At 40.5% G+C, this 11,625-nt stretch overlaps 2 protein-coding genes across 5 annotated transcripts in view; one reads left to right on the top strand and one right to left on the bottom strand.

Annotated features, from left to right (window-relative positions):
• Window positions 1-4,633, bottom strand: part of LOC117675628 (tetratricopeptide repeat protein 39A-like) — a 43,375-nt gene extending 38,742 nt beyond the window's left edge. For 2 of the 4 annotated variants that reach the window (XM_034434487.3, XM_034434485.3), the window contains exon 1: window positions 4,381-4,537. In XM_034434487.3, coding sequence (XP_034290378.1) covers window positions 4,381-4,412 — 32 coding nt within the window. In that variant the 5' untranslated portion in view covers window positions 4,413-4,537. Of the gene's footprint in view, window positions 1-4,380; window positions 4,538-4,559 lie in introns of those variants that run through there. The other 2 variants (XM_087888562.1, XM_034434488.3) reach the window with 2 other exon arrangements.
• On the top strand, window positions 3,737-7,897 carry LOC148115276 (uncharacterized). The gene is made up of 2 exons (XM_087888564.1): window positions 3,737-4,573; window positions 5,035-7,897. Exons 1-2 carry the CDS (start codon window positions 4,026-4,028, stop codon window positions 5,096-5,098), a joined length of 612 nt encoding a protein of 203 aa, XP_087744690.1. The 5' UTR covers window positions 3,737-4,025; the 3' UTR covers window positions 5,099-7,897.
• The last annotated feature ends 3,728 nt before the right edge of the window (window positions 7,898-11,625 follow it).

An 11,625-nucleotide genomic window follows, 5' to 3' on the forward strand; every position in this document is an offset into this window, starting at 1 on the left:
GTAACTTCATTTTAGCAAAATATTTAACAGTTTTTTATGAGACCCCAGTAAGGGAGATGACAAACAGTGAAATGGAAAACGTTACTATTAGATTAGTACAGAACCAAGAAAATAATTATACCCAACAACGTAAATGACTGGCTCTGCATCAAGCTGAAGACATCATTGAAAGCATATTTCAGGGATCCAATCTAATACCTATGCTCTTCAACATATTTATAAAAATGTCATAAGTCAAGAACTATCAGTATGTCCATAGCACCAGTCTCAAGATGATAAGGGATCTGGAAGATAAACTTACAAGGGATGCTTGGAGGCACTATTCATGTTTTGCCTGGACAAAAGAAGACTGGGGTAAGCTGTAAATTAGACCACAACAAGTTTCTGCCAGTTAAGTGGCAGAGCAGTTTAGTAGTGGGAAGCAGAGTTGATGAGACCCATGTGCCCAGAGATAGCTTCACAAGTGTGAGGGGAGGTGGTATCTTTGTATCTTCCCTTTAAAGAAATCCAATGAATTCCACAATGTAAGAATTCCTCATTATTTCAAAGGATTCTAAAATAGCCTTACTGTTAGGTAACAAAACTGAGAGCTTAAGAAAGGTTCTGTCCATCACACTACCAGGCACAATAATCAATATCAGTTTAATGGACTTTGCAGTTTCTCATGACTATAATGTTAGGTACTAATATTAGGACTATTAACTAATAACCAATTAATGACAATTCCACATCAGTCTACAAACTTATTTTGCAATGTGGTAACTGCAGCAGAGTTCTGCATCGATATCAATTTAACTTATTCAAGAAAAATGCATACCACTAAATTAAGATCATATCATATCTGCTTTGTGGATAGTGCACCTAGTTGTAAGAAACACAGAAGAATATAGACAGCTTTGTGTTTTTGTATAGAATAGCAGGTCTAAATAAAGAGTGTACCAACTCAGTGAGTGAGGTGGTTTATCAGTTACTAGTAAACAATGGGAGCAAACAGCAGGAACAAAATAGGACTACCACTGGCACCGAGTCCTGACAAAAATGGAGATGATCATTAGATGGAAGCAAAGAGATACAGAAAGGTTGTCATGTATGATTTCTGCAGCCCAGATATAGTAGTACTCCCACTAAAAGGTGGTCACCATCCAGTGGTGGGTTTCAAAATATTTAACTACCGGTTCTGTGGGTGTGGCTTGGTGGGCATGGCATGACTTGGTGGGCGTAGCTTGGTGAGTGTGGCAGGGGAAGGATACTGCAAAATCCTCATTTCCTCCCAATCAGCTGGGACTCAGGAGGCAGAGAATAGATGGGGGCAGGATCAGTCAGAATTTTTACTACCGGTTCTCCGAACTACTCAAAATTTCCGCTACCAGTTCTCCAGAACTGGTCAGAACCTGCTGAAACTCACCTCTGTCACCATCCCAGTAATTAGCAAAATGCAGCATGTACAAAGCCAGGCCATCCTTCAGCTCACACACAGGGCATAATCCAGTTCTTTCTGAAGGTGTCTATGCAAGAACCCAGTACTATAGAAAACTTTTATCTCCCTGCCACTTTAAAAATCTCGTGTTTTCATTTCATTTTCATCAGCAGGTTTGAATGCATTTGTACCTTCATTAGATACATTTTTATATGGGTATTAGGCAGTGGTGGAATTCAATTTTTTTTATTACCGGTTCTGTCGGCGTGGCTTGGTGGGTGTGGTGTGGCTTAGTGGGCGTGTCTTGGTGGACGTGGCAGGGGAAGGATACTGCAAAATCCCCATTTCCTCCCTACTCCTGGGGGGAGGATATTACAAAATCTTCATTCCCACTCCTCTCTGGGGCCAGCCAGAGATGGTATTTGCCGGTTCTCCGAACTATTCAAAATTTCCACTACCGGTTCTCCAGAACCTGTCAGAACCTGCTGAATAGCACCCCTGGTATTAGGGGACCAGAAGAAGTGCTTAGATATATAATCTATAACTTAATTAGCCAAGTACATGATGCACAACAAATTCAGTTTGAAAGCTATAAAAATTGTCTGTTAAAAACAAAAATTCATGCTATATCTCTTCAGCGTAAAGGTTAAGCCTGGGAAACTCTGATTCAAATCCATTCTCACCAATATAAATTGATCAGGTGAACTTTTGTTCAGTCACTTTATCTCTCAGTCTAACCTATTTCACAGAGGAGTTATTAATGGGTTTTAAATAACTATAGAATCAGTAAGATTCAAGGCAGGTAATTGTGAGATAAAAGTGGAGGAGAAAAAGAGGTGTGCATACTGATTTGTGTTCCTGGAGAAAAGTTGGCACATAAATCTAACTAAGCAACAGCAACTCGCTTTACGAAGGATTGTAATTTTAAGATAGCAATTTTAAAAAGTAGGATTTCAATTTCCTTGATTCCCCCAACAAATATTGTAGAAATTGTAGGCCTAAAGAATTAGGGACACTGGGTTTTCTAAACAAGGGTTAACTGATATATCCTATAAGGAAATCCTTTAACTTTTTTCAATTTATTTGTTTTGCTTTAATTTGGAGAAGTTAAAATTAGTAACAGTGGAATGCTAGCTGCAATAGAATAACAGAGTTGCTATCCCCCATGCTGCATCTCTGTGATAAATTATTTATCCAGATGAATTTAGTAACAAGTTATAATAGCAGTAGTATCATAAATCCACCTAATCAACACTGATTCAAGTGAAAATAAATTAATGCCAATCACTTCCTTATTCAGAGGTTGAGCACTATCTTTTTCATAACCACAGCTCCAGAAGAAGAAGCTCACTCCAAACTTGGGTGGTACCTTATTTCCTGATTTTTTTTTTCTGTAGGTTAATTTTTAATTCTATTAAAAAGGAATTTAAATTGGGATAGGGACCCATCTGAGAGTTCTGCCTTGAGAGTTCTACTTACAGCCCTGCACTGGCACAATTGACTTGGGCAGTTGCTGGGACATCTGGGTGACTGTTATTAGAACTAGAATGCTAATTTAAATAGGTCTCTGGCACACTCCATGTAAGAGCGGCTGTTCTAGTTCAGAAGGGTGACAATACCTGTGTATCACAAGCAGGGAAATGGATCTGCCTCTAACAATTTCTACTATGCTGATGCCAATGTGGCAGAGTGGATAAAGGGTTGGGCTAGAGATTAAAAGACTTAGGTTCACAGCTATTGACTTTGATAGATTTTGGGCCAGTTACTCTTCTTTAACTCAATTGCCTCTCAAATTGTTATTGTGGGGATAAATGGAAGGAAATAACCGGTGCTTTAAAATTCAACTTTCAATTTTAGATTTCAGCAGGCAAATTTTCAATTTTGCCTAATGTATTGTATTGCTTAAATTGAACTTCTATTGGGGATGCAGATATGACAAGACAGACACCTTCGATTATATGATTAGAATTTTCAGAATGGAGAGCTTATAGGTAATAATTATTTGCAAACTCCTCAGGAGCATAACTGAAGCAGATTTCACTTGGGTTTGGGAAAAGTTAGAAATAAGCTCGATATTTAACTGCGGAAACGTCTGTGGTCTGGATTGGTTAAATCCCTATCGCAGTTCCCACCACCCAGCCTCGGAACGGGATAGACAGGGAAAGGAAGGAAACCGAGATGAAAGATCCTGAAAAGCTGGATGGGGACGAAGTCAGCAAGCGGGCTTCCCTGGCGGCTCCCGGAGAGCTTCTTCCGGCGTCCCCTCCCAAGGACCCCCTACATCTCTCCCAGCCATCTCCCGCCCCGATCCTACTCCGTCCCAAACCTGCCATCCCCGGTGGTTAGGGATCCTACATCTAGTCAACTGCCAGCTGTTAGGAATGGAGTAGCGCCCATTTTGGAAACTTTCTACCGGCTTAATAAATCCTTCTCTCTGTATGGTTGTCAGACTTTTGTTCCGCTCGCGGGGAACGTGGCTGTGTTTCTTTTCCGAAGAGCAGGCGCTGGTAGGGAAGAGGAGCGGCACTTGTGGGCTCCTCTGTCTTCGGGGCTAGCCTCGGCTTGGGAAGTGGGGGTCTCCCCCTGGAGGGAGAGGGGCAGGCGCAGGATGCTTCGTGGCCTCAGGCTGCCCAGCGTCTCGAGCCGGAGCCATCTTCGCAAGACGGGCCTGGCTCAGCGGGAGGGGCCCGGAAATCCGCACCTCACCCCCTCCGTCCTCGGCCGCTTAGAGCCGCGTTCGTGCCTCCGGTGGGAGAGCGCGCTTTCCTCGGGTTCGTTGCTCTCGTCGCCCGCCCGCCCGGGAGTGACTGCATTGCGGATACCTGAAGCGGGCGAAGCAAAGCGCTCCCCTCGCCAGGAGGAAGAAAAAGAAGCGGGGGACGGAAGAAGGGATGGAGCCGAGCCGACGGCTTTCTGCACCCGCGGCCGGCGCTGCAGGCCAGCCGCTTCGCCCACCGCCTTACCTCGTCCTCCTGTGGTTGCTTTCCAGAGCCATGCTGGAGGCATCAACCAACCAACCAACGAACCCGGTCAAGAAGCGAGACTCGCGGCTGTCGCTCCGAAGCCTGTGAGACGACACGCAGGCGAAGCGGCCGGTCCGGCCTGGGCAGACTCCGCCCCGCAGGTGCCTCGCTGCCCCTACCTGAGCCGCGCTGCGTAGGTGACACCGCTGCTCTGCCACCGTCTCTTTTCTCGCCCCATCGCGGAGTTTCCTTTCAAGTTTGGTGGAAGGTGAAAGCCGACAGCGCCACACAATCGCCTTTGCCCTTCCCTATTCCTCTTTCCCAGCGATTGCTACTTTCTGTATTTGTTTTTCCTGGGGGGGCTCTTAAAACCGCTTCCCTGTAGGAAGGATTTTGCCTGCCCTCTGGCTAGTCAAGCCAAAGGAAAAGGTCTATCTTGATCCCATCAACTCTTAAGGAGGGGAAGGGAAGCCCTTGCAGCAACTCTACTGAATTAAGCAGGTCACTATTACTACATACAAGATGCAAGTGGCAAGGCTGAGACTGAAAGATTACAGGTGGTCCTCCTTTAACAACAGTTGGGATCTCCATGGCTTGCTAAGTGAAACCACAACTGTGGCTATGATCTCACTTCAGCTTTTCTTTGCTTTACAGATCTGCAAAGAACAAAAATGCAAGATTTTGTCATAAAGTTACTTTGTCATCACTGTCAGAGTAAAGAGTTGGAAGGGACCTTGAAGGTCTTCTAGCTGCTCAAGCAGGAGATACCATTCCAGACAAATGGGTTGTTCAAGGACTAAACAAGATTATTCTACTATAATATAGTGGAAGTTTACAGTTAGTCTTTTATGACCATTTAACATCTATTAAAAGTTACAGCAGTGAAACAAGTGATATACAACCAGTCCTTGCAGTTATGACTCACACAGTGTCTTTGAGACATGTGATCAAAATTTGGGCACTTGGTATCTTGCATGTATTTATGACAGATACAGCCATTTACAATCTTCTCAAGGAGTTTCAGGCAAAGTCAATAGAGAAAGCCAGATTCACAATGACCATGTGATTTAATTGCTATGGTAAAAAATATAACATTGGGCATGACTCACTCAACTGCATCACTTAGTTCTGGTCCCAGTTGTGGTTATAAATCAAGGACTACCTGTATAGTAGAACTCTGTTTCAAATCAAGGATGTTTTACTATATTAATTGATGTCAGTTAGTTAGACCAACTCAGAAAACAGAAACTACCTCTTCCTCAAGTCAGAGCACTGAGATCATCCTTTCACAAGCGATTCAATGATTAAACCTGGATACTCTGACCCAATTTAAGACCTTTTGATGATATTCAGCTAAAGCTTCTGTGTATATTGTAAAAGTATCCAGGCAGAGCTATTCTAAGATGTTTTGCTGCCTAAACCCTAGAACAAAAGTTAAGCTAGTTTCTCTCTTCTCTGGGTTTATCCCACATCCTAGGGCGGCAGACTAATTTAGAAGGTGTAGACAAGCCATATAATCTACTCTCTCCTGACTTCCAGCTTCATCACTCGGACAGGCTGTTGTTTCCAGCCCCAAAGATATAGCTATTATTGAACCAACAGCCACCATAGCAATTATTTTCATGGGGAGAACCCAGGGCTCATTGGACTAGCATATAGAAAATGATTAAAATAAATGAAAAAATCAAAACTACTATGCAACTAGGAAAGTGACCATGAATGGAAATACTAGATTCCAAATAGATAGCATTAGACAACCTATTTCTGATTCTCATTTTTCTATTTATAATTATGTTCTCCTTGTAACCCTAATCCATAATAAATATAAAGCAAGAGAAAAGCTATATATTATTGGCTTATTTATAATGTGGCTTTTTAAAATTATACAACTTCCATTTTCTTTCAGGTTTTTATTTCACTTATAAGGAAAAAATAAGCATCATTAGGAGTGGCGGGGTGATGGTGGGCAGTGAAAGCACCGTAAATTGGCCCAGTTGTTCCCTCTGCTATCAACTTTGTTAAAGGCCATATAGTGAATACATCAGCCGCTGCTTTAGGGTAACAGGATGCCATGGAGTGAAATGAAAGTATCACATGGCTACCAAAAGAAATGCCAGCCTCAACTGCTTCCCTGAAATGTGTTTCACAAATAATAAGAGCCTTTTCATGTGTATCTCCTGTAAGAAACAGGGTTGCTTCACTATCTCCCATTGATCTGTTCAATTCATAATGTGGTCAAACCTGCTTTTTTTTTTTAAGAAAAAAAAGTGTTGGTGAACAGGGAGATGGTATGAGGAAGTCCAAAGGGGAAATACTTTAAGAAGCTGGTTATCTGTTTAATAGCAAAGAATTACATAATTTTTCATATAACTCAAGAACTATGTTTTGTATAATCAGATTTATGTGCACGAATAAGAAAGAATCCTACATTCTGAAATAAAGATGCAGCTCAGCTCCCAGTAAATTAAATTAAGAATGCAAATTCTTCATAATTTTTGAAGTTTTTTTAAAAAAATGGATATACAAATTTTGCAGCATTTGGTAATTGCCATGTGATGTTTTTCTAGTGCAGAACAAAGAGGCTTATGGTTTTAAATTTCCAGAGAAAAAATTCAAGTCAGTAGTTGCGCATTGCAAAAGATTTATGGCAAGTTCTACTATCATACTTCTAATTGACATGAGTTAGTGTTGGTCAATATAACTGACAATGTATTTACTAAGTATACTGTACACTCATTATAGTTAGTACATAGCAATATCAGTAGTAATAGCAAAACTTTCTATAAAATCCAGATCAATGTTTCAAAGAAGCCATAGCTTTTCAGATTTGGAAGCTATGGATAGGCCATATTGTTCATTTTATTAATGCCTTTGAGTCAATATTGACTCTTGACAACTGCCTGGACTAGTTCCGGCAGTTTTCTTCACAAGAGTTTGGAAATGGTTTGCCCTTGCCTACTTCTTAGGGCTGAGGGATTGACTGGCCCAAAATCTCCAAGCTGGCTATGTACCTAACGCAGGACTGGAACTCATAATCTCCCAGTTTCTAGCATAGTGCCTTAACCACTACACCAAACTGGCTCTCTATATTGTTTATTACGGAGGCATATATTTTACACCAAATTACTTAGACAGTACATTCATTTAAAAAACAGAACTTCATATATAAAATGTACAATAATTAGGAGAAATCTGATATGTTATTTGAAGCTGTAAAATAAAAAAATGGCAAAGTCTTTAAAAAAATTTAAAATTTCAAGATAATTTAGATAAAGATATATATTTAAGATAGAGATATTTAGAATTGGAATTTGTGTAAAGAGGTTTAATAGGTTAGAGATACAGATGCAGAAAAGTTATTAGTATTGAAATTTTGATATGTTTGTTTTTGGTTGTTTATATTTTTTGTTTTTTTGTTTGTATGTGTGTTTTTTTCTTGCTTTTTTTGTGTGTTATATTTCTTTTTGTACTGTGTATTTTAATCTTTGGAAATTTAATAAATATTTTTTAAAATAAATTTAAATTTAATCAGACATTCTCATAAATAATTGATTTGGAAAACTCATTGACATTTTGTGTTTACACCTACGTTCTTTTACGGTCACTTTTTTTTAAAAAATAGAGCTTTCTTAATTCAGAAACAAATGCACCTCAGCCAATAATTGTAGAAATTATGGTGCTGGAGCTTCTAAATCATATTCCATTATAATAGACATATTTCAAATAGCTGCCTTTTTCCCCTTGATCATTCACATCCAGATCTCATTTACTCCCCAAATCTTCAAGTACAGCCAGCTATTAATAGAAAAAATGAAAAACAAAAAACAAACCACAATGGTTCCCCAGAAATGAAGGAAGATCCAGATAGTTTAAAAGAGGTGGCTATCAGAAAAAGAGATTTCATTCCAACAGTAGGATTGCAAGATATAATCAGTCCACCTGAAGGGATACAGCAAAACCTCTTCCATGATACTTCCACAAAAGCCAAGAGCTGTTGTTTCATCTCATAGCAGCAATCTGGCCTTTCCACTGCCAGCCCAGTGATGCCTCAAGAGGAGGTTCCTTAGCAACTGCAATGCAAAGCCCCAACAACAATATTCCAGAGACCTGTCTTCTGCCATCCACCCCTGGGGAAACTGTGGCAAGTCACTCTCCTTTGCCGCTATCTAGTGACTTGCCAACAAAGCTTTAAGCCCTGAGGGAAATGGACAGCCTAAACTGGGATTGGGAAGGGACAAAATAGATTCAGAAAAACAATATCCTTCTGTGAAAAGGGCTATCTCTCACAGGAAAAAAAAACATTGGAACACAGCTAATTCAGATCTAGCTAAGAGCTACCTGAGTTGTTGCAAGCAGATTCCACGAGGGCAGGAAAATTCTTATCCTTTTCAGAAGGCTTCAGTTCAACCTTGAGACTCTCTACAGCTGATCTTAGGAAAACTCCTTTTTCAAGTAGTTTAGGCACTTAAAAATGCTAACCAAACTTTCCAGTTCAAGGCAATTCAATTTTATTTCTGCAATTTTCTTTGCTCAAATCACCTTACACATCTACAGAGAGCAGCCTAGAGGTTTTGAGTCACCATTTCTTGAAGAGCCCCATATCCTTTTACACTTTTCTCAGGCTGAATCCACAAATCACCATGCTTCTTTATTTTACATCCTCCACTTTAAATTCATGAGAATTTCATTATCATTACTTCAATGATAATTTAGGGCTTCGTGCCCTAAATCAGCTTTTGCCAATTTGGAGTGCTGTGGTTGTGTAGTTAGCTACACAACTCCCAAATCATCAGCATCAAATCTATCCATAGAACACCAAACAGGGCAAGGGATCACACAGGTAAAGAATGATAATATTAGTGCAAGATGATACATGCCATTAATGTACCTCACTCTCAGTAGGCAATGCTTTTAAATTAATTATGCAGCATCAGGGAGTCTTAATGTGATTGTGTTTCAGGTCATTTCTTTAAATTATAGCTATGCTAATTTCACATGGAAAGGAAAAGGAGCATTTTAGGACAGGGGTGTCAAACTCATGTCATCATCACGTGATGTATCAGAACTTTTTTCCCCTTCACTAAACAGGTGTGGGTGTGGCCAGCATGTGACGCATCCGGCCCACGGACCAGGAATTTGACAGCCCTGTTTTAAGACATTTGCTGATTTTACCATGCCCATCAACTTTTCCTGTGAGGGTTTTTTTTAGTATTCTACATCAAACAGCTTATCATCAGCAAATATGTTCTTAAATAGAACAGATATCAACATGGCACACTCAGTGCTTATATTCCATATCCATGCCCCACTACAATGATTTAAAAATATGTTCTAATCTTATGACTTGAATAATGGATTAAATCTAAACCCTGTATATTGTCCATTTTCTAACAAGTTATCCCTAACCATGTAACCATTTTTCAAAAGCATTTCATATGAATTTCTTCAACTTTCACCTTTGGATCATTCCTACATAGGATTTACTGGGGAGGAAACCTCTCCATAATAGACAAGCCAATAAGAAGAAAACAGGTAAGATTGAAGAAGCTGTTGGAGACAAAAATAGTCAAGTATTGTAGTAGCTTCATTAAGTGCGCAGGTTTTCAACTTTGAAAACCAACACTACTTTTTAAATATATACCATATATACATTCCTACATTATATCCTTTCCCATAAACAGTTCCTTCCATTTGAACCTCCTTTCAATAAAGTTCCAAGCCTTTGCCTCTCTATGTAGATGGTACTCTTATTCCTATACCTTAAAGCTATAGCCAGGGTCAAATTAAACAGAATCCAGACATTGGCAAATAATAACAGGTCTCATACAGGAGAGCAGATGGTGCTAGAAGAGAGGGAACTGCTGTTTCTGAGTGTTAATCTCATGTAATTAGCCAATTTGGGAAGAGGCAGCCAAAAGACAGCTGATAAATTTGTGTGTTTGCCCATACAAATGCAAACATGCTTCCTCCCTTTGCTACACAGTCAGCAGGCAGTGAGCAAAAATGAGCAAGTCAGATTTGAATTACTATTCAGAGGACACCTGCCATTAATCATAATCTTGCTTGGACAGGCCACCCAATTTGAGAATCCAGCTCTCAGCCAAAATTATCTGGGCACTGATAGCACCCATTTTACTGAGCCAGTTCTACACATGAGATACTCAGGACATCAAAAGCCTGTAAGAAGAGAGAGGCATCCAGCCTGACAAGAGCAATCTTTGTGTAATTGAGCAAAGGCCCCAGGTGGTACTGACCAAAAGAGACCATTATGGAGCAAATAACCACCAATGTGATTGAAAATTGCTATCAAGCAGGGAACATTATATCAGATGAGCCAAGCTTTTTCTTCCTGTCTGTAGAGAATAAAAGATGAGTACTTTATAGTTCTGGATAGGCAGAATTGTCAGCTACTAAAAATTGGGCACAAACTGAATCCTTAATTTTACTATATAGGTAGTCCTCAACTTACAACCATTTGAAGTGATAACACTGAAGTGACTTATGACTGGTCCTCACACATTACCATCACAACATCCCTGCAGTCACCTGATCAAAATTCAACAACTGGCATGTATGTATCATGATTGCAACATTGCAGGGCCACGTGATCACCATTTGGAACCTTCCCACGTGGCTTTTTGACAAGCAGAGTCAATGGGGGAAGTTGGATTTAGTTAACGTGATTCACTTAATGATCACAGCAGAAAAGGTAAAAAAATTGAGCACAACTCACTTAATGACCACATCACTTATTGACAGGAATTCTGGTCCCAGTTCTGCTCACAAGTCAAGAACTATCTGTATGACTCAAGGCAATAAATGTAGCTGAGATCACACATCAAATTGAGCCATAATTGAGTTGGCTACCTTTGGATTAAGATATTAAGTGAATCCATCTATTGTGTGTGTAAACTGTGGCTCATGGTTTAGAGCAGGGGTCCTCAAACTATGGCCTCCGGGATATGGCCCGCCAAAGCAATTTATCTGGCCCGTGTGTCATTCAGAACCAGGTGGAGGACACACGGCGAGGCTCACCGCCTTTTGGGTCCAGCTCTCGGCTTCTATGCGGCCTCCAGGCGGGAAGCCCAGAAAAAGTGCCTGATCCGGGCACATAGCCTTCCAGGAACCTTTTTTGGGGTCCTTCTCCTCATGTTTTGGAGCAGCTTTGTGGTCGATTTGAGTGAAGGCAAAAAAAAGACAGGCAGACTGACAGTGGCCTGCTGACGTCAGTGGGGAAGTCGGTTC

Source organism: Pantherophis guttatus, chromosome 2 (genome assembly GCF_059756535.1).
Source record: "Pantherophis guttatus breed Tessera chromosome 2, ASM5975653v1, whole genome shotgun sequence".
NCBI lineage: Eukaryota > Metazoa > Chordata > Lepidosauria > Squamata > Colubridae > Pantherophis > Pantherophis guttatus.

What these genes read in the sequence shown, in the direction of transcription:
- LOC148115276 (XM_087888564.1), top strand. Translation starts at nt 4,026, where the DNA reads ATGCTTCGTGGCCTCAGGCTGCCCAGCGTCTCGAGCCGGAGCCATCTT. An exon ending in CCCTACCTGAGCCGCGCTGC is followed by an intron (nt 4,574 to 5,034) that starts GTAGGTGACACC and finishes TTTGCTTTACAG; the next exon opens with ATCTGCAAAGAACAAAAATG.